General features: G+C 32.9%; 1 protein-coding gene and 1 pseudogene across 1 annotated transcript; both read left to right on the top strand.

Moving 5' to 3' along the window:
• Window positions 1-7,058: 7,058 nt before the first annotated feature.
• On the top strand, window positions 7,059-8,590 carry LOC114722549 (pentatricopeptide repeat-containing protein At2g17033-like). Its single transcript, XM_028908601.1, has 3 exons — window positions 7,059-7,253; window positions 7,298-7,731; window positions 7,774-8,590. Exons 1-3 carry the CDS (start codon window positions 7,059-7,061, stop codon window positions 8,414-8,416), a joined length of 1,272 nt encoding a protein of 423 aa, XP_028764434.1. The 3' UTR covers window positions 8,417-8,590.
• An 8,863-nt stretch (window positions 8,591-17,453) lies between these two features.
• Window positions 17,454-19,364, top strand: LOC114722541 (pentatricopeptide repeat-containing protein At2g45350, chloroplastic-like; annotated as a pseudogene).
• Window positions 19,365-22,808: the final 3,444 nt, after the last annotated feature.

The following is a 22,808-nucleotide window of genomic DNA, read 5'->3' as shown; positions in this document are numbered from 1 at the left end:
GTAGTTTGAATAGAAGTCATCATTATGTAACATCAATTATTAGGAGATAAGTTAAAGCAAAACAAATAGTATCACCCAAAATAATATCAGTATTTGTAATAAGATACTAATGAAAATACCATTGACATCAAGACCCAGCAATTACATAAATTCATGTCATAGTACTGCAAATCCAATTTGGCACCCCAGCACTGACGATCCTATAATTGAATCAACACCTCAGGAAAAATAAAGAAAATGATTGAAAAGAAAATTCAGCTGAGGCTTATAATGGTTACCACGAAATCTATAAAAAAGGAGGAGAAATGGAGGAGGGAAAAGGAAGGTCCTTAACTAAAGTAAGTAGCCATGAAAATAGAAATAAGATACTCAAAATGACAAATTTTCTATTAAACAATACTTGTCCAGAATCAGTCATATACATAATTATTACTGGAATATTTTTGAGAAGTCGATGTGATAATTATTTTCCCATCTAAGATTAAAGAAGATAGAAAAGTGGTAGTTTAGAGGAAACAAATTATTTTAATGTAGATAACAGGAAGTGAAATACATAAGAAACAATAAAACTAAAACTAAAAATACGTAGAAAATAATGAAAAAACACTTTTAGCAAGTTGCAACTGGAACGTGTCTGGTTATACTGCATAGCCAATTAACATAGTTCAAAGTCCAATAAATAGTTCCTAAAGAGAGAGGGAGAGAGGCAAAGTCTATAGAAAAAGCAATAAATTACAAGTTTCGTTACCTAAAACGTACAACCATCAGTGTTTGAAAGGAAACACCTAAGAAGATTGCAGAAAAGAAATAACATGTGTAGGATAGTGTTAACTTGCTTATAATTTAACGTTGCATGTGAACAGAAAATAAAGTTAACAATGTTAGCATTCTGTTCCATCCAAACGGTTCCAGGTTCAATGCCCCGATTAGTTTCAAAATTTAACTTATTTCAGATATCTCTAGTTTGACTCCCAGATTATCACAAAATTATTGGTTTAAAGAATTAACAAACCTAACCAAATAGCTATACTTCCCACTGTATATGGGAAAAAAAATGTACTTACTATTGTAACTAAACACCAACCACGACGGGTGGGTGTGATGATTCAGCATCTCGTCCCTTAAACAAGTGGTTGAGGGTTCGATCCTCAATTCTTGTGAATGGAAAACACCTGTGGCCAGTCCCCTACTGCTTCGTGCACAGATAGTAAAAACGGGGGATTAGTCCCATGGCTACTAGCTGTGAGGATACCCTAGGGAAACCTAAACACCCAGACCGGAAATTTGAGCAACAACCCATTTCCAAATTCAGAAACTAATGGGAGTTAGACAAAACCAAACCCCATTAATAGTACAACTAAGAAACAACAGTCCCTGGAAGACAAATGATTTTTTTTTTTTGACCTCACAAATGATATTTAATAGAGTCATTGATCTAAAATACCACAACAATCCATGTACGGTAACGAATTGATACACTGAGCCGCACTTTTTATTCATCTCAATGAGGAACAACTTGATACAAAGCAGCCAAACCGTCCTTGAAAATCAGGGAGTGAATTTGACAAACTAATTCATAATTAAATTTGAATATGAAAAGTAACAAAAAATATCATGCACACAATTAAAAATAAAAATTAAATGAAGGTAGGAAAAAAAAAAGACTGTCGAAAGATTCAAAAAGAGTTTACCTCTATGACATGTATAGCATCCCATGCTCCTTCCTCTAAATAACCCCTTCAACCCTGCCTGGTCTTTGGGCCATCTTCAATCACAATAAGAATGAAATACCAGATAAAAATGAGAAGCGTCCAGTTAATTAACTCAAATAGAAAAGGCTTAAACCATGTCAAGATAGCTCATAAAACAAAGCCATAGATCCATCCAATCTGCAGACAAAAGAAAATAAAATAAAAACATACTAAATGAAGATAACACCAGTCTAATACTCCCTCCGTTCCTTATTATAAGAGACGAATAACCGAATTACGTTGATCAAAAAAGCAGTTAAAATTAGTTAAGAATAATCAATGTGTAAAAAATATAATTTTTTTCCCAAAAATGCCCTCATTAATAAGGAGAGAGAGCATGAGAGAGGACAATTAAATTATTGAAAGAAAGAGAAGTGGGAGGGAGAGAGAGTGTGAGTTGGAGACAATAAACATGGGTAAAATAGGAAATCAATACAAAAAAGTAGAGACAACTTTTAAGTGTCTCTTATATATAGGAACATGCAATTAGCATCAAATGTCTCTTATAATAAGGAACGGAGGGAGTATAGCACAATTATGCAACATGACATGATTTTAAAGTGGATTTATGAAGAATATGCAAAATCATATTAGCTTAAACAACGGCTTTCAAATTATTGTTATTTATTTTAGTATATTATCTGAATCAAACCTGTCAAAAGAAGAAGAAGAAGAAGAAGCAAACTCTACAACTGTCACCGTTAGTCATCATTAGGGTTGGCTAAAAGCCAACTATTAGCCCTATCTATCGTTTTTTATAAGAAACGATTTCTCTCATAATGGTGTTCTTGAATATAAAAGAGAAATCATCTTTTTTTTAATTAAATTTTGTAACATAAATTTTTACTCATTATCTCTTATATAATCTCTTCACAAAGAGGCCTATAATTAAAAATTTATGTATGTATTTTATACATTTATTGCTGTTTTGATGGTTGTTTCTTATAATACAAAATGGAGGGAGTACAATGTTTCTTTTTTTACATCAGAACAAAGGCTAAGACTTGAAAACAAGGAGGAGTTATAGAGAGAAACTAGTCCTCCTCATAAATATCAAATTACAATGTTGAGAACATTGATGTTTATGGGATCCAAAAAGTTTTGGTAGCACCCATCTGGTATGGTTGAAACGAGAAGAAGGTGCCCAGAAATATGATGCCTATCATAATCCGGAAGAGACTTGATGGAATAGAGCCTCTATTGATTGGCACTTCCTTTGAAGATAAATTTGCATCTCTAAGCTTCTACATCCCTGTGAATTTTCACTTTCCTTCTCCGGGCGTCTTCAAAAAACTTCTGATAAGTAATTTACGTAGTAATCTCTTATCAATCATGTCAGCAGTTAGTAAACACCGTTAGCTTTGAAACTAGCAGTCTTTGACCATAAGGATTAATTGCTCTAACGGAATAATTTGTAAGGAAAATCACAGGGACCTAATTAAAATTTGAGTAAAACGATGAGTCCGGGGGGATTAGCTTTCCTTTTTAAATATTCATGGGGATTCCATTAAATAAAATTAATATTTAAATTTCCATTCAAAATAACGAAATTAACATGTTTTGTAAATAATTATTATAAAATTATGATAATATTATAAATAGAAATATTATAAAGTAAAATTATAATATTTATTTATAGACATGAAATTTAAATGCTTAAATATTTGTATAAAATGATAATTAATTTAAATATTTTAAATTTAAAATACTTTAAACAATTAAAATTAATGTTGATACTTTATAAATTATTATCGGCATTTTTATATTATCATTCATGTTTTTTTTTTTTTGAAATTGTAAATTTAAATTTTTTCATAACATTTAAAATACCAAAGCCGCTATTTAAAAAAATGGGTGATAAGCTAAGGTTTTGTTTTTTCTAGATCAATAGAGGGTACGATAATCAAAATCAAGATATTTCATAGCATTGGGTAAAATTAGCAATACATTTTTAGTTATACACAGTAGAAAGTTCATTTCACCGGCTCAAAGGAGAAAGGCTTGCTTCCCTTGTTTGAAAGAAATATTTACTCCTTAAAGACCTAAATAATGAGCCCCAAACATTTAAAATTATTATTTCTTTCCCCTTTCTCTATGCACGCATTGCGTCGATAAAAATTACAGTTTGATTTAAAATATAGGTCTTTCTTTTTTTTATTTTTTCTTTTTTTCTTGTGTTATAGGGTGAATGGACAATACCACCCTTGGGCCGCAGAGATTTTTGAAGCACGATCGTAAGATCGTTAATCTCTCACACCGGAGCATATGCTCACAAGAAGGCACTGGCACGTGAGGATTTACTTGCCAAGAGGGCTCATGAGATGAACAATGAAAGAGCAGTCTTGCTGGACCCACCCACATTCTGCTTGGATCAAATGGCAAAGGACTGAACTTAGTCCTGTTTATTTTAGCTAGTCTGTGTAAACTTCTATTTAGTAGGAAATATTGAAAATAAAAAATAAGAACTAAAATTGTAATTGATAAAAATTATTAAAAAATATTTAGTATGAGTAATTATTTGTTACATAAAATTAGATAAATCTATTGAGGTGGGATTGGAGAATACCATCTCCCATTATAGTATTTTGCAATCTTACATACACGAGTTTGTTTAATCTCATATAATAAGAAATTTCTCATGCTAAACATTTTTTAATAAATGTTTTTTAATTTCAATCTCAATTCCTACTCTTTATTTTTAATACTTCGCACAAAACAAGAGCTTAGTTTGTATTTGTAGTTTTCCTTCTCTAGATTGTCGTAGAACTTGCGTCTCTATATGTATAATTGTATAGTGCCAATGAATCACTTTTCGATGGTCTGAGATATGATTGATATATATTTAAAATATTTGAAACATTAAATATTTTAAGATTAACACTATTTTTAGTTTTTAACTTTGACCTTGTTTTGGTTTTGATCATGAAATTTGATTTTATTTTGATCTGTTTAAACATTTTTTACTTGATAATAGTGTCTTTTTTGGTCCTTAAAACTTTCAAAATCATTTGTTTTAAATTTCAAACTAAAATTAACATGAAGTCAAATTTTAAAAATTAAAGATAATATTAACCAACTTTTATTTGGAAATTGCTGCTCTTTGGTGATCGTATGTCACAAATTTTTATCTAGCCTTATTTAATGTATATATTAATATTAAAGAAGTGTAAAGTTCAGGCGTCATGTTCTTTTTTAATTATATGTATTGCGCTAATTTTACTTATGATGTATCGGTTATTCTGATCTTCCCCCAACTCTTATATTTAAAATCAAAAGAGTATTATTTTTCTACTACTTTTAGTACCTTAATTTTATTTATAATAAATCATAAATAAAATTAGAATGTTGAGTATAATTGGATAGGATACATAATAAATAAGATTAGAATACTAAATACTACTGAGAAATAACATTAGGATGTTTTACAATAACTTACCCATTAAAAATGATAAAAAATTGGATTAATACTATTATTATTTCTTACTGTATAGAAAGTAAGTATGTGTGTGATTTTACAAATAATTTTATAATATATAAATAAGTGTAAAAAATTTTTGTTTTGATTTACATAAAATAAGATACTCATTAAAAATAATACAAAAATTGGATTGATACTGTTATTATATCTTACGGTACAGAAAATAAGTATAATATATGAAGTCAGCGTGAGAAGAGTTATGTTGGATTTATATAAAAATAAATATTTTTTTTAAAAGTAATTTTGGGCATCCCGAACAACCGTCCTCAAGCAGTAATCCATCGGTCCACAGTCAATCTTCGTGTCTTTTGCGTTACATAAAATGAACAGGTAAGATAGAGCGAAAGATGCAGCGGACAGAGCTGGAGCCGAGTCAAGAGAAAGCAAGGTTGGGAGAAGAAAGCGAAATAGAGGCAGAACGGAGGACTCGACATTCGTCTCCCGAGAAACCCGAACCGGTGATAGCTTCAGATCTTCTCCTTTCCCCTTGAATTCAATGAATCCTATCGCTCAATTCATTGTTATGGCTAGCTCCGATTGAAATTGAGGCCAAAAAATTTGTCGGATTAAACTTCAATTTGTAGAGTGAGCCCTTTGGTTGGCCTTATCAACAATGGCTTCGTAGCTTTTTAGGCGATTTGGTTCTTGTGTGTTCACTGGGTTGCATTTGGTCATTGCCCCTCTTTTTTTCCCTGTTATTTCTTACTGTCTGCTTTTGTTTGTTATTCTCTTCTGCTTCTGCTTTCCTCCTTTTACTTCGGCGCAACATTGATATCACAGAAAAACAAGAAAAAAACTTATCTTCGTTGCAACATTGTTATTCTCTGCTTCTGATTTCTTCCATATATTGCGTGTCAAGTTTATCTTCTTTCGGAATGATTTTGAGGGAAAAAGCGTGTGATGATGCGATGGTGGTGGTTTTTTTTTTGGGGGGGGGGTTAGTGAAGGAATGGGCTATGGACTTGTAGGGTTATCTATATGGTTATCAGATTTAGGTGAATAGTCAAGAAAAGCAAATTAATTTTTTTGAGATATTTTTATTAAATTAAAGCTAGGCATTAATCATCAACCTTAAAAGAAATCAAAATAGTTAAAGTTAAATTTATTAATAACTGCAAGAAAATTTGTTGTTGAGTATTTGCAGTTTGACTGTGGTACTATTGTTAATATTACACGACATTGTAAGGGTCATGTTCCTTTTAGTAATTGTACAGCTAAAAATGTTTTTGACAAACATGTATCATCCTAACATGTTTAATCTGTCAAAATCACTCTTAATGTTAAACAATCCAACCATAAGTTCAAATCTGTGCATACATAAATACATATACATCTGTGCTTGATTGCGTGTAAGCAGTGATTGAGGCAAACTAATGCAAGAAGGTTGGAACTATTTGAGTTACTGAGAGTTCGTTTGTGAGTGTCTTTTTATTCACTTTATAGATGCAATGTATGCTTTTCTTTGTTCTCCAATTCACTGGCTCCTCGACAATATATGCCTTTGTCATATGGCCATGAACGTAGAAATGTTGGCTGATGCTTGCTATCTAATTGGAGCATGCCAATTTCTGAAATAGTTGAAGGTTTCTTTGAATCATTGATGAGATTTCATACATAAAATGTTCTTTCCTTTTTCTTTTTCTTTTCTTTAAATTGTCTTTTGTGAATAACATGCTAAACTATGGGAATTTTATATCTTGACTCTCCCATTAACCCATTTTTTCCATGAAGGTCTATGGAAGAAGGACCTGATTTTATAATATCTAACGTCAAAGATGATGATGAGTAGTGTCCAACTGTGATGGAACCAAGGACCAAAGCTTGGAGTTATGGTGGAATGTGCGCTAACAAAACTAGGTCAGCATTTTCTAGAGAAGGTGGTGACATCTGGAGACCCCTCGACCACAAACAATTTGATTCAGAGATTCGTACAAAATTCACCTAAATCAGTGTCTCTCAACACTCTTTGCCATCTTCTCTCTCCTTCTACAGTTCAACCCCTTCTCTCCTCAGTTGCCTTCCTGGTTAGTACTTTACTCTTTATCACTCTCCTTGAATTGATTATTAGAGTCTCATTTTTTTGCAAATTTTGCCGCTTTATGCAAGAATTGCTGAAGCACCTTGGTACAGTTGGAACCCTAAGATTGTAGCTGAGCTTGCTGCTTTGCTGGATGAACAGGAACAATATTCAGCCTGGGAAACTCTAATTTCGGAAGCCACTTCCAAATTAGAGTCTGGCTCTCGAGATCTGGCTCTTTTCTATTGTAAATTGTTGGAGTATCACTCCAAGCAAAATTCAGAAAGAGGGTTTGAGATTGCTTACTCGTACCTAAGCCAGCTTCTTCATAGTTCATCATCCTCTATTTACATAAAACGTCGTGTTTATGAATATATGGTCAGTGGTTTATGTTCAATGGATAGGCCTTGTGAGGCAGAGAATTTGGTTGAGAATATGAGAATCAAAGCACTTGAACCTTCAGCATTTGAATTCAAGTCTATCATGTATGGTTATGGAAGATTGGGATTATTCCAAGGCTTGGAGAGACACTTGATTCAAATGGAAAAAGAAGGGTTTGTTATTGATACAGTTTGTTCAAATATGGTTCTTTCAGCGTACGGAATGCACGGTGAGCTAACAAAGACGGTTTCATGGCTTCAAAGGATGAGGAATACATTGATTCCGTTCTCGAAAAGGACATATAATTCTGTTTTGAATTCATGGCCTGTTCTCATGAGAAAATTGGTGGACTTAAATGGCTTCCCATTGTCAATTGAAGAGTTGAATGCTGGTTTGGAAGGAGATGAAGCTATGGTGGTTGGAGAGCTAATCAGGTCAACCGAGATTCTAGAAGAGGTCATGGTTTGGGACTCTAAGCAGGCAAAGCTGGATTTACATGGACTGCATTTGGGTTCATCCTGTCTAATTATGTTACTTTGGTTGCAAGAAATGCGACGAAGGCTGAACGATTCAACTTACGCTGTTCCTGCAGAAATTGTTGTGGTGTGTGGTTCAGGGAAGCATAGCAATCTCAGGGGACAATCTCCTGTGAAGACGTTGGTGAAAGAGATGATGGTGAAGATGAAAAGTCCTCTGAGAATTCATGATAGGAAGAACAATGGTTGTTTTGTTGCTAAAGGTAAAGCTATGAGAGATTGGTTGTGTTTGGGACACGAATTAAACAAATAGAATATGCAAAATCATAATGGGGCCATCGTTGCCTAACCGTTAGTTAGCCATGCTTGCTCCTACATGCCATGCTCTCAAATTTGATTCTTTCTTTGGCTTTTGCACGTGTGAGAGAGGGGGATTATATCAGATTTATTCCGAGAGATTAATAAGTTAAAAGAAAAAAATTACCTGTAATATACGTATTCTTCCAACACTCTAATTTTTTTTTTAATAATGCATTAAATACCATAAACTATAAATAAAATTAGAGTATTGGATACTATTAAAGAATTACATTAGGGTATTGCATGTTATTTTACTCTTGAAAAAGTTAAAAAAAAATTAAAACAATTTTTAAGATAATTTAATATAAAAGGCCATTGTTTTGAGATATTGATGACACTTCATCACTTATTTAAGCTTTATTAGCCAACTTTGTCATAAAATAATTCCAGCCCCCAACGAGAGTGTGGAGGTGGCGTGTTTATTTATTTTTTTGAAAAAAACTAAAGTATATATATTTAATTATTTACGTTTACATCTAGTTTCAATCTGGTTTTTTAAATTTAAAAAGTGTATTTTTATTTTTTTTTATTTTAAAATCCTCTATCTCATTTAACATAGTATGCTTGTTATCATTTTTATTATAAATAAACCTGCAGATCAATTGGTTTATTTTAATTTTGTATTATAAATATGTTTTGTCAGTATTTAATTATATAGTTACTGTTTGAATTTATTGCGTCAACATGTTTTTGCGAAATGATACTAACAGTGCTGAAATTAAAAAAAAAAAAACATATTTTTTAAACTTAGATGTAAATTTAGTGAACTAAAGTATAGTTTAGCTTTAAAAAGTGAAGGACAATACTATAAAAACACGTTTCCTATTTCATCTTAGTAGACGTAGATGATTTGAGATTATTGAAATTGGAGTCATTAATTTGTTATTTTGATATTTTCAGGATATTTTCCTGGTATTTTCCCTAATTAGCAAATCATAGCTTTTTATTTATATATTTAAACAGAAATAAAGAATGTATTTTATTGTTTTAAAATTTTTTTGTCATTGATTAATATTAACTTTTTCAGCAGAAAAGAGAATTTTACGTACTAGAAGTTTACATTACACTCCTCCGACCCTTAATATAGGACAAAACTGTTGAATTGGTTTTAGTCTTAAATATAAGACTCATTTTTCATATTTATCAATTTTCTCTAAATTACCCTTATGGATACTCCCTCAACCATAATCAAATAGAAGAGGGAGAGGGGACATTAAGAAAAATGATTATGGTATTTTAGGAAAAACGTGTCATATTTCTTATAATTAACTAACTTACCTAACTTCCTTAATCTAATCAAATTAATTAAATGGGTCTTATATTAAGGACCGGATTAGTATAAATTTAGTATATTTAATTAAAATTTGTAATAAATTATTATACAAATTATAGCAATTGCATGAGTATAGACTATTTTTCGTGATTTAATTTGCAAATAATATTTATTAAGAATGATTTGTCAATGCCAAGCATATTTTTTCAAAACAAAATAAATTGATTTATTTATTTTTTAACGAATTTTAATTTGTGTCCTCATTTTATGTTCGCAACATGTTTTAATATAAGAAGTTAATTTTATATTATAACTAATAAAATGGTTAGCACATGCTCCTAACACACTAAACAATTAAGAAAAAATTGCAATAAGGTCCCACTTAAGGGAATTAAATATAAAAAAGTCGCTTAAAATAATCAAATTATTCTAAAGTCTCAAGGGACCTCATTGTAATAAATTTTATTTGTTTAATTACCAAATTGTTCTCTTTTTTTTTTAAAAAAGTTTGTATTGACAACTTAAGGTGTAAGGATCAATAACTATCACGACAGATATTGACAATACATTTTCTCAGCATATCACAAAATGTAATAAATGAGTTGTTCATATCTGCCCTTTCAATTGTCAATGCAAACTAAAAAAAAAGAAGGGCAATTTCATAACGAAACAAATGAATTCTCTTGTAATGAGGTCCCTGAAACTTCAGAATAATTTGATAATTTTAAGAGATCTTTTTGTACTTAATTATCTTAGTTGGGATTTTGTTGCAATTTTCGCAACAATTAAACACATACATTGTGCCACCGCCCCAAGTTATAGCAGCCCAAATAAGCCCGATCACAGAAATTTAAGCTTTGAAGCGGCCCAACAAAACACAACACACGCTCGGCCACGCAAGTGTCTGCATTTAGTGTTTGATAATATTTTAAATATGATTATTTCTAATGGAAGAATATCTGTACTTACAAAAAGGTTAAAAAAACTTGACAACCAAAAGGAGTTAGGTCTAATAGAAAGAGCTCATCTCCCATAATATGGTATATTAAGATTTAAATCCATGTTGAGAGATATATTCACATTTAGTGCCAAATAATGACTTGAATATGGTTGTCTCTAATAATAAGACTATTCAAAATATGATATAAATGATTTAGATTTAAAATTTTTAATATGTAAGTTTTTTATTGATAAATTTATTTTTTTAAAAAGTATTATTTATAAAATTATCTTTATTTTGAATTGTGTATCTATTAAAATAAAAAAAATGATCACAGTATATAAAAAGCTTCAATTTAATTTTGATCATCCAAAATCAATCTGAGTAATGAACTGCATTTCATAATAACGATTGTGACGGGGGATGAAATGTTAAAATGTAGCACCGAGCTGACTTTCCTTCTTTCTTGGTGGGGCCGGTCTCTTAATTTACTGCGTTCACCTCGCCGGCGACCCCCGTTGTTGGGATGCCTTCCCATTTCAGTATCAAATTCGAAGACGGAGCACAAATTACCAAATTTTCTATATGCATTACTTTCTTGATCTCAATATAGATGTCTTCTCCTACATCATCCCCTATTCTTCTGAGCATCTTCAGGTCAGTGATCGGCATCACTTTTATTAATCTGCTTTCTTTTAATTATATAATCTCCGCTACTGCATGATGCTACTCATCTCCTTTATGTTACTCTCTTTATTGATAAATTTATTTTTCTTTAAAGAAGTATTATTTATAAAATTATCTTTATTTTGAATTGTGTATCTATTAAAAGAAAAAAAGATTATCACAATTTGTAAAAAAACTTAAATTTAATTTTGACCATCCAAAACTGATGAGTAAAGGACCTTTCACATGTTGACCATTGCAATTTGACCATCCAAAATTGATATGAGTAAAGGATGTTTCACATGTTGACCATTGCAACGAGAGAATGGGGGAACTGGATGTTGACCATTGCCCCCTTACTTTTGCCGCTCGACGGGTTACCAGCTGTTGGCGCGAGCTATTACTAAATTTGCTATTTGGCGGGACCCTGCTGTGCGTGGGACGGGGGAATGGCTGGCCGATTATCTTCGCCTCTTTGTTGAGCCAACTAAGCCAAGGGAGCGCACGACATTAAGTTACAAAGCAAAACCCAACTTACTAGATTTTCTGTATGCATTAAGTCCTTCGTCTCAAGAGAGATTCCTTCTCCTAAATCACCCATATTCTTCTCAGCATCCTGTATTCATTAATTCCTTGCTCTCAATAGAGATGCCGTCTCCTACATCCCCCACCACCCTTCTCAGCATCTTCAGGTCAGTGATCAGCATCAGTTTTATTAATCTGCTTTCTTTTAATTATATAATCTCTTCTACTGCATGATGCTACTTATCTCCTTTATGTTACTCCCTTTTTTTCTGACTTGCAATTTGCCTCAATTCTCTAGTTTTTAATTTGCTTAACAGTCCATGAACTAGTTCTCTGTTTCCTGTAAAAAGAGATAGAATCATCAATCTTGAGCAGTAAGTACTAAGTTCTACTCATGTTGTCTATGTTGCTTTCTTTCTATCTTATATTGTGCCTAGATTCTCTAGTTTTTTCTAAACAGTTCATGCATTAGTAATTTTTTTTTTCCAGTAAAAAGAAAAAAGATAGAATCATCAACCTCGTCCAGTAAGTTCTGTTCAGGTTGTTTAAGTCGCTTTCTTTCTATCCTGTAATTTCAGTCAGTTCCTCATCTTACAAGAGAGAAGAGGAGAGAGTAACTTGTGAAGGATACTAAGAGAGAAGATGAAAAGAAGGAGGAACGAGAGTCACGTAAAATGGTGAAGAGGGAGAAAATCTGGGAGAGGCTTATTGAAAAATGGGAGAGAGAAATTTGTAGATAGTTCCTAATTAGGAAGCAGATGGAGTATGATTCTTCTAAAATTTCTTCCTCTATTACCGGTAAGTTCTTCTCATGTTTAAGTTGCTTTCTTCTCTTTCTCCCTTCCTCACAGCTCACAGGTCCCTGCAGTTACAATTCCGTTTTTGAGCTGACCCAAGTCACAAACCACAAGTCCCATATACTTTCGCATGTCTCTTTTACCTATTGATCTCAACTGATCGCGCCGTCCCCTTCTTCCTTCTCCCCCTTCCCAGTCTCACTCCCCTCTCCCATTTTTTTTCATTTGGATATTTTCAACCTTTAGGAGTAGATTTTTCTAGCAAATGGACTTTCATATTTATATTATCTTAATTTATAAAGTTTTATATTTTATTTATTTTTAATTTTAATTTGAATGAAAAGTAATATTAAGTTTAAATAATAATGTTAATAACATAAAATTTCACATAATTCTGAATTTAATTTTTAAAAATTAATTAGTTTAGCAATTTCTGATCTTCAAAATATTGTTTTTTAGTCCATAAAACCAAATCACTTCAAATACTAAAGTTAAAATAAAGTGAAATTTTGAAAACTAAAAACAGTGTTAACCGTTTTCCAAATTAAACGGTTATATTAAAAAAGAGATAATATCATAAGTTATTTATAAATTTTGAATGGGATAATGTTTTTAATAGGAAGCATTTAATTTATACTTTTTCAATAGAAAGCATCATAAGATGACCATTATGCTGCGTTGGTGCATTTTGATTGGAGAATGTTTAAACGATATGGTGCCCTCGAACCCTTCGGAATTTCTCACTCACAAATCAATATTCAAGGCTCTGATACAAAGTCGATCACTAAGCTTAGTCTAACGCGTGAGCTGTCGTTTCTGAAAGGTGTGCCCACCTCCGCACTCCTTTTTCTCGCCTTCCTTCATTTTCTGCCATTCAAACTCCCTATCCTTGTTAACTTTTTTGTTTTCTAAATTGTGCAAGAACCACGATGTTTCCCGCCTTTCTCTTCCTTCGTCTTTCTTCCTGATTATCACTTCCAGTGGTTAATATTAAAAATAAGTGTATATTTAATTTGATCATAAACATATTATCATAGTTGACTTTATCTTCAATATTTTATCTATTTTACCTCTGAGGTAATTCTAATGTGATTATACATGTTAAGGGCTTTCATTAATTAAAAGATTTTTCTGCTGCTCATGATTAATAAAGACATTTCAGGAAAAATAACGCTCATTTATTACAGAGAATAGTTTGACTAATTTCAAATATTTTCAAATTAGCTTGATTTTTCTAAAGTTTCTTCATTTATTATATTACCCAGACAAAAGCGCTATCCATTTGTTTCTTATAATGTAACAGCGACTCATCACTAAGAACATACAGATTTATTATGCTAATTAATTAATCATGGCAGGTCCATTCCTAGATATGAAGGTTTTGGTGAGTTCATGAAGGAGTTAACTTCTAGGGTGCAGAGGCAGTACCCCGATGCATCGCCGTTGGAGGAAAACTCTGCAAGAAGGTGGATTTTTATCACAAGCAGAAGCATCTATAGATGTACCGGTGATATTATCTCAGGTTCGCTTGCTTGTTTGGTATTAATATCATTCCTCCTCTCTCGTAATGAAACCCCAGTTTATCTCTTCATCATCTGGGCATTCCTCATCTTGGCAATACTGGTCGTTGCGTATTTGATCTGCAATAATGGGGCGGCATATTAGAGAGGGTATTAGAAGGAGGAGGAGGCCAGCACGTTATTATTAGAGGTCCCAACCCCAGTCACGTCTCATGACTCTTTATATACACACACACACACACACACAAGTACAAGTATCCTCTTATTACAAACAATTCTGTTCGAGACACTATTGAGTATTAAATATGGGTACCTCTCCCAATAGATATCCGAACCTTAGTTTATCATGTTATGAGGGACCAACCCCAGTCACGTCTCATGACTCTTTATATACACACACACACACACACACAAGTACAAGTATCCTCTTATTACAAACAATTCTGTTCGAGACACTATTGAGTATTAAATATGGGTACCTCTCCCAATAGATATCCGAACCTTAGTTTATCATGTTATGAGGGAGTAGCCCTTTCTACTAGACTCAACCTTTTATATATGTATGTATGTATACGTGTGAAGATGGATTTATTCTGTATGGCTTTGTTACACGATTATATTTCTTATAGTAATTACGATAGTTGGGTCTTTATAATATTGCCTTTTTCTCTCATACATTTTTTTTTCTTGGAGGTAAAGTTTTCTTTTATATGTTCACACTGCCTTTTGCTTGACCATTAGGGTGTGTTTGGTATGAGGGATTTGGAAGGGAGGGGAAGGAGGGGGAAGGATTTTAATCATTTCCTCTTATTTGGCAACACACAAATTTTAACCTCCTCTCCAAAATTGGGAGGATTTGGAGGGAAAGGGCAATATTTTGTCATGTTGTGACTATTACACCCATGTCTTAAATAAAATAAGGACAAAATTATCCATGTTAAAATATTTTTCCCTCCCCTCCCCTCATAAACCAAACAAGATAATATTAAAACTCCTCTTCTCCTCTCTTTTTTTATAAATCCAAGCAAGGTAATATTAAAATCTTTCCACTCCTCCCCTTCCCTTCCTTCCATTAAAATTCCTCCCCTCCCCTTCCCTTCCTTCCATTAAAATTCCTCCCCTCCCCTTCCCTTCCTTCCATTAAAATTCCTCCCCTCCCCTTCCTCTTGTTGAGCCAAACAGACCCTTAGTTTTCATTCGGTCAGAAATTGGCCTTGTGGTGGTGCCCCCTCGTTACTTCCGTTACCTGCTTCTTCAACCAAAAATAATCAATTTTTATAATAATTATTATTTCAAATATAAAATAAATTATTATTATTATTTACACAACTTCCCCACGTGGGGGCCGGGACATTTTCTTCTTCAACACTCTGAATTTTTGTTCCTCGGTCGTATGTTTTCATTACTAAGGATAATTTCAAAACATTAAGATCATAGTATTTCTTTTATCATACGATTAATTATTAAGAAGGATTCGAAAAATGGGCGTACAAGGAGAAGCCAAAGGCGCTAATTAATGCGGACAAACGTGATGGGAGAATATTCCATGTGGTCATGTAATGTTGGGATAATCCTTTCAAAATTGCCATTTGAAATACCCAGATTCTAATTTGGATTATTAGTTTGGTACTATTACCTAAGCTGGAATTTATAAATTAGGTCAAACAATTTCTTTATGCGGGAGCTATTATAAAAGCAAAACCGAAGTGTGCAAGTTTTTGGTAACATTTTTGTTTTGAAATATCTATCTATTTAGGTCTTGTAAATATAAAATTTGAACTTGTTAATTTTAAAATGTGTATTGCCATTGAGTTACAAGATGTTATTTATAAGTTCTATTAAGTTGTATAAATTTAGTATTATATTGTAAGTATGTAAGTATTTAATGTGGAATACCATCAAGGAAAAAAAAACTTAATTAATATATTTCTCTGATTCTAAATATAAGACACATTTATACTATAAAATAAACCTCATATTTAGGACCGAAATAGTATATAGTGACAACAAAAAGAGAAGAGAGAGCATAGAGTAAATAGTAAAGATATGTGTTCAAGTGACACTATCTAATATCCTATTTATAGATTACTGCCTCTTTCTATTTACCTTATTACCCTTATGAATACTGTTACCATATATCACCCACAAGTAGAATTTTGTTTTTGTGGATTTGTTAAAATGAGCTTTTAAGACCTTACCTAAAATTGGTTTGATTTACAAAGTTTGACACTTCCTAGACCGGATGAACAACTAGTCGGGGAAAGTTTTTTCTTGACTGATTTCAAACTATCGCACCTTCATATGATGGGTAAGAACCAATCAAGAAAATAAAGCATAGAAAAGAGATGGAGACAAGAGAATAAAAGAATCATCTTGTATTTATTTACTTGCATTACAACAATAAACAATAAAATTTATAAAAAGAAAAAGGAAGATTGATATCCACACGTTATAATATTTATAATAGAGATGTTTTGAAGTTTTTGGGCCAAAAGATATTTTGAATCTGACGGTCATAATCTTCATCAAAGTAACTATCTAATCCAATGATCCACAATCAACATTCCTCTTCGAACGTTACCAGAAGAGCAGATAAGATAAAGCAAAAGACGCAGAAGACAGGGATGGCGGGAGGGAGTAGTTGAGAAAAGGGAAGAAAACTAAACAGTACAGAACGGAGGACTCGACATTCGATTGCGGAGACACCCAAACCGGTAATGGCTTTGCTTAACTCTCATCAGTTCTTCATATTCATTCTGTGTCACTCTTGTTTCTTGTACAATATAGGCCTCGATTTGAAATTCTATAAACTAGCTAATAACCTTTTCCCTACTTGTCCTTCGTCTCCTGAAATACCATATATGAGCATATACAAAAATGACCTAGTCCATTATTTTTTAATGGAAAACGTTGACTTTTGTTGCTCATATAAAGTTACTTCAATGTAGAAAATATGCGGTGATGCTTTATACTTAGCTATATCTTTGAGAAAAATTGACCATTGAGATAAGGAAAAGAGTCATGTACTTGGTTTTACTTCATCATAGGAATAAATGGATTTATAATATGGGGTTTCTTATACGTTCCAGGTCTTGAATTTGAAGCTCAAGGTTTGGAATATGACAATGAGAATTAGAAGCTCGATTTTGGAGCTAAATTTTATATTCAAATATGGCTTTGAAGTCAATCATTTCCAGGAGATAAAGCAGTTCTGATATGATATGTCTGTCTACGGCTTTGGGCCATTAAAAGAAGTTAAGTCAATGATCTTCCCGACAACACAACTGACGTAGCTCATCAAATTTTGATTTATTGATGGTTGTGTGTGTCAATTCACACCAGCCATGGAGTTCAATCATCCCAACTCTCGTCTTGTTTCAGAAATACAAAACCATAAACGAGGTGAATCAAATGCACGCAAGAATGATCACAACTGGGCTAATCAACAACTGGTCTCTCGCTACCAAACTCATCCTCACTTTTGTTTCTTCACCCTATGAGCCTCTTGTTGAGTTCGCTCACTACATCTTCAAGCATCATGCTCATCGTAATCCTCAAGAACAGGAGGACCCTTTTCTTTGGAATGCCATGCTTAGGTCCTACTCTCATGGTTGTTCCCCCAGAGGAGCTCTGGCAATACTCTGTTTGATGCTTGAACTGGGGGTATGTTTGGATAAGTTCTCATTTTCCCTGGTTTTGAAAGCATGCTCTCAAGTGGGTTTGAAGAAAGAAGGAACATAGATTCATGGATTCTTGTGTAAGTTGCAAATTGGGTCTGATACATATTTGAAAAATTGTTTGATTAGTTATTTTCTGAGATTTAGGTGACTTCAATATGCCCGTCAATTGTTTGACAGAATGTCTTGTCATGATTATATCTCATATAACTTAATGATTGATGGGTATGTCAAATATAGGATGGTTAGAGGAGCCCGTGAATTGTTTGACAATACGCCTCTAAAGGAGAAGAATCTGATTACTTGGAACTCAATGATCAGAGGATATGTGAGATCCAAAGAAGGATTGAATTGTGCCTGGAATTTGTTTCTTAAAATGCCCGAGAGAGACTTAGTTTCATGGAACACAATGATTGATGGATGTGTAAAGTTTGGAAATATAGAAGATGCTTAGATATTGTTCAGCAAGATGCCTGAAAGAGATTTGTTCACTTGGGCAAATATGATTGATGGTTATGTGAAATCAGGTAATGTTCTTGTTACAAGGAGATTGTTTGATGAAATGCCTGAGAGAAATACTATTTCTTGTAATACCGTGATGGCTGGCTATGTTCAGAACGGTTATTGCATTAAAGCTCTGAAGCTATTTCATGGTATGAAAAAGCACATGCACAACCAGATGACACCACCTTGTTGGTTGTTCTTATAGCCATCACCCAATTAGGACACGTTGAAGTTGGAGCTATCATTCACTGATATTTAGAGAATAACAATAGTAAATATTTGAGTGTTAAACTTAGTGTTGCTCTAGTTAACATGTATTCCAAGTGTGGTAGCATAGAGAATGCTATCTCAGTATTTGGAAATATTGATCAGAAATGTGTTGATCATTGGAATCCTATGATTGGTGGCTTGGCTATTCATGGTATGGGTGAAATGTCTATAAACTTTCTCTTCCAGATAGTAAAGGATTTTGTTAAACCGGATGATATAACATTCATTGGTGTGTTGAGTGCTTGTAGGCATGTCAGTTTACTAAAAGAGGGATTGATATGTTTTGAGCTCGTGCAAAGAGTATACAAGGTTGAACCTAAGGTGCAACATTATGGATGCATGGTAGACATCCTTTGTCAAGCTAGGCTTGTTGAAGCAACCAAAAAACTCGTTGAGGCAATGCCTATCGAACCAAACAACGTGATTTGGAGGACTTTGCTTAGTGTTTGTCAAATCCATGAAAACTTCTCAGTAGGAAAGCCAGTTGCTGAGCAATGGATTGAGCTAAACTCTTTCAATTCAAGCTCCTCCGTGCTCCTATCTAATGCTTATGCTAGTGTGGGGATGTGGGACAATGTGAAAATGGTCAAGATAGTAGTGAAAGAGAGAAACCTAAAGAAAATATTAGGTTGTAGTTGGATTGAATTGGAGGGAGTCGTTCATCAATTCTCTGTACAAGACAAGTCACACCCTCAAGTTAAAGAGATTTATTCTATGTTAAGTGGTTAGTAAATTCCCATTTACAAAAAGATAGTTGCATGCTATATCTGTATTTATATGTCTAAGTAATTTGTAAATTCGCATCAAGTCTGGTTTTATTGCTGTGAAGTCTATCGGTCAATAAATGATTAATTGGTGGATATCTACCAAACCACTACTCTTAGGAGTGTGGAAGGATGAACGGGCTGCATTTAGGTTGGACAAGAGCAGATTGGAATAGGTGGGCTTGCCCAAATACACACATTTAATAAATATTCATACTTTAAAATTACATAACATCCATAATTCATTAAAAATAAAATAATAAAAAAGATTATAATTAAAGCCTTGAAGTCCAAATGGCTTGGACCAGTCTCCACGTAGTTGGAAAAATGACAAAACATCTAAAACAAAACCTATACCCGATAGCAAGCTATACCAACATATTTAATTATATTACTTATACCCGATAGCAAGCTATACCAACATATTTAATTATATTACTAACTTATAGTTTCATATAATTTATAGTGTTCTATATATCACATTTAACTTAGCATAATTAATATAACACAGAAAGGTAATTTGTAAAAGTTAAAAAAAGGTATTATATCTTAAGAAACTAAAACTTTAAAAGTGTGGAGCCTTCGCTGAATATTTGTTTTATAGACTCAGGCAGACACACCGGACGGTCAGGCTTTATGAATACCCCTGGTCAGAATATATGCAAATGTTGTAGTTGACAGATGGAAGTTTGTTAGGCAGTGAAAGCATCTACTCCACCTTATATTTATTTTAGCGTCTATAAATAAGCCAATTGTATCCTTTTTCAATGCAATAAGCATAAATCATTCACTTTATTTCGCATTCTGTCTTGTCCAGTTTCTATAAATCGATAATAAATAATTATTATAATTCTTCAAAAAACTTTAATTATGGAAAATTTTAAACTATTATTATTTCATATAGTTTTGAAAGTAAATTTACTAAATCAGCATAATATATACAAGTAAAAGCACAAGCCATTTCTAATTATGACACATGTCCATTTCGGTGAATACCAATGGAAAATTTCATTTAGTCTCTACTATAGCTAATTTATATCCAAATGCTTCCCAAAAAAAAAAAAAATCCGAAACGTCACTGCACCGCTGTCAGGAAAAACTGAAATTAGTTTGTGAAGCAAAAAGACCAACATAACCATGTAAGAAGAAATTTTTTGGGTTGTAAAAATGCATATTTGTATTATAAATTAGCAAATTTTAGTTGAACATTTATATCCTGTTTAAGTTTTGGTAACTGAAATCAATACATTAATGATATGATATGCAGCAAGGGATGATAGATGACTAGCAGTTTTTTTTTTTTGACCAGCATATGACTAGCAGTTTTGAAAAGCGATTATTTTAAATCTTTCATGTGGGAGGGGAATATTTGAAGACCTCAGAAGAGAAAATAACATATGGGAGGATTACAAGTGCAAGATTCATAACAAGAGGGATAACATATTTTTCTGGTGAATGGTCTTACTCGACTTGTAAATGGCCCTGAATGACTGTGTCTTGGTTGTCAATTTTTATATTCTACATGTAAATAATAACTCTCAGACTTATAGCCAATGATATCTCCATTTGTACATGGCATTACTTGACTTATAAATAGTCCTAGCTATTTTTCTTGTGAATTACCGTATCTTGGTTGTAAATTTTTATATTTCACTTGTGAAAGATAACTCCCTAACTTATAGCCAATGGTAAGTCTACTTGTAAATGACTTTACTCAACTTGTAAATTTTTATATTCCACTTGTGAAGTTATTGCCCCTGCCCTTCTCGTCTCCCCCCATTTTTCTCCTATTATTTCAGACCTTATCATTCATGGAATTCCTAAGCCATCAAAATTTGAGATCTCAAAGAAATATAATATAATTATGTCATAAAGTTGTCATCACTGCATAAGTTTGGAAACAGTGGCAAGGAGTCCTCAGATAGCTTTCATGGGAAAGAGAAAAGAAGAAATCAAGAAAGCTAAAAACTGATGAAGAAAAAATGGATTTTACATAATTTCTACTCTACTTACTTCATCCTATCAACCGCATCCTTGTTGAATATATACATACATATACATATATATATATATATATATATATATAAATCTAAGAAAGAAAAAGATTCTTTTTCTTTTTTTTCCTCTTTTTCTGTTGAGCAACTTCAATTAGCTAAACTTCTGTGGAAAGTAAGACTAGGAGTAACACGTCAACCCAAGTTTAGACAGGGAAGTTATTTCACTTCAGACAGGGGCTAGAACCCAGAATGCAAGAGTTCAAAATTCGTAGGGATCCGATTAATTTATAAAGTAAGTATCTCACTTTATAAATTAGCCAGCCGTGAGGAGAATCTCCTGAAATGATAAACTGAAATCTTCTTATCTTTCATGACTACAAACATACATGTATAGGAGGGACAACGTAACTGCTATAATTAGGACATGAGAGAGAAAGGGGAAAGAGGGGAAATAGAAGAGAGACACAGAGAAGGAGGAAGAGAGATTAAGAGGGTAGAGAGAAAGACGAACAGAGGAAGGTTGAGAGAAACTAGAACGGAATACTGCATATCATTCACGTCATAATCTGATTTACAATATAGGGGTTTACATCTATTTATAGGCATTAGCCAGTAACGGTCATCATTCTTAACTACTCTAACTAACTTCTTCTCCCACTTATTATTGCAGATCCAGGCATGCACCAATTTAACTTCAGATAGGCAAGCTTCGGCCAAAAGAAACTTCAGACGTGAAAGCCATTTGCTTGAATCTCATGAGAGCCACTTTCGTCAATGTCAAAGTTACTTATTGCAGCCTGACTCCAGAAATGCAGAACCATGCCGCAAAAATGCATAATCAAGCCGTGAAATTGTATAATCGCGCCACCAAAACATTGAACAGTTTCATATAATTGATGCAGCTACACACAAGGGGAGTAATAAGATAAAGAGAAACAGTACAACAAGAAGAAGCCCAACTAGCGGAGTGAAAAGTTTGATGATAGGAACTAGGAAGGTAATTTATTTGATTTTTAATTTTATATTCTGCCATCAGACCCATACCATTCAGGAATAGTATCACAAAAACGGCTCTCATGACGTCCCCGTGCTCATCAAATAGGGATGATGGTTTGGATTAATATTGAAATAGAACATACCCACCTACTGTAGTAATCAGAGAAATTATGCGAGTATACATTGGTGAAAGAGACTCTGGCTGTCCCTGGTTCATACTGAAAAAGCAAGAAACAAAACTGGATAGGTTCGAATATTGTAGTAGCAATAACGATATTAAATAGACAAATGCAGGAACTAAGCATGAAAAAATAAATAAGAAAGTGAGAAATGTCGAAAATAATGATCAAACAATGTTGATTCAACCAAAATAATAGGAATACTTTAAAGTTTATCAGTTTTGGCAAAACTTTAGT

Source organism: Neltuma alba, unplaced genomic scaffold, assembly GCF_004799145.2.
Source record: "Neltuma alba isolate B1F8T4 unplaced genomic scaffold, ASM479914v2 tig00002358_pilon, whole genome shotgun sequence".
Classification (NCBI taxonomy): Eukaryota; Viridiplantae; Streptophyta; class Magnoliopsida; order Fabales; family Fabaceae; genus Neltuma; species Neltuma alba.
This window is presented reverse-complemented; position numbering and strand designations above follow the sequence as displayed.

What these genes read in the sequence shown, in the direction of transcription:
- LOC114722549 (XM_028908601.1), top strand. Translation starts at nt 7,059, where the DNA reads ATGGTGGAATGTGCGCTAACAAAACTAGGTCAGCATTTTCTAGAGAAG. An exon ending in TCTCCTCAGTTGCCTTCCTG is followed by an intron (nt 7,254 to 7,297) that starts GTTAGTACTTTA and finishes ATTGATTATTAG; the next exon opens with AGTCTCATTTTTTTGCAAAT. An exon ending in TTTGAATTCAAGTCTATCAT is followed by an intron (nt 7,732 to 7,773) that starts GTATGGTTATGG and finishes AGGCTTGGAGAG; the next exon opens with ACACTTGATTCAAATGGAAA.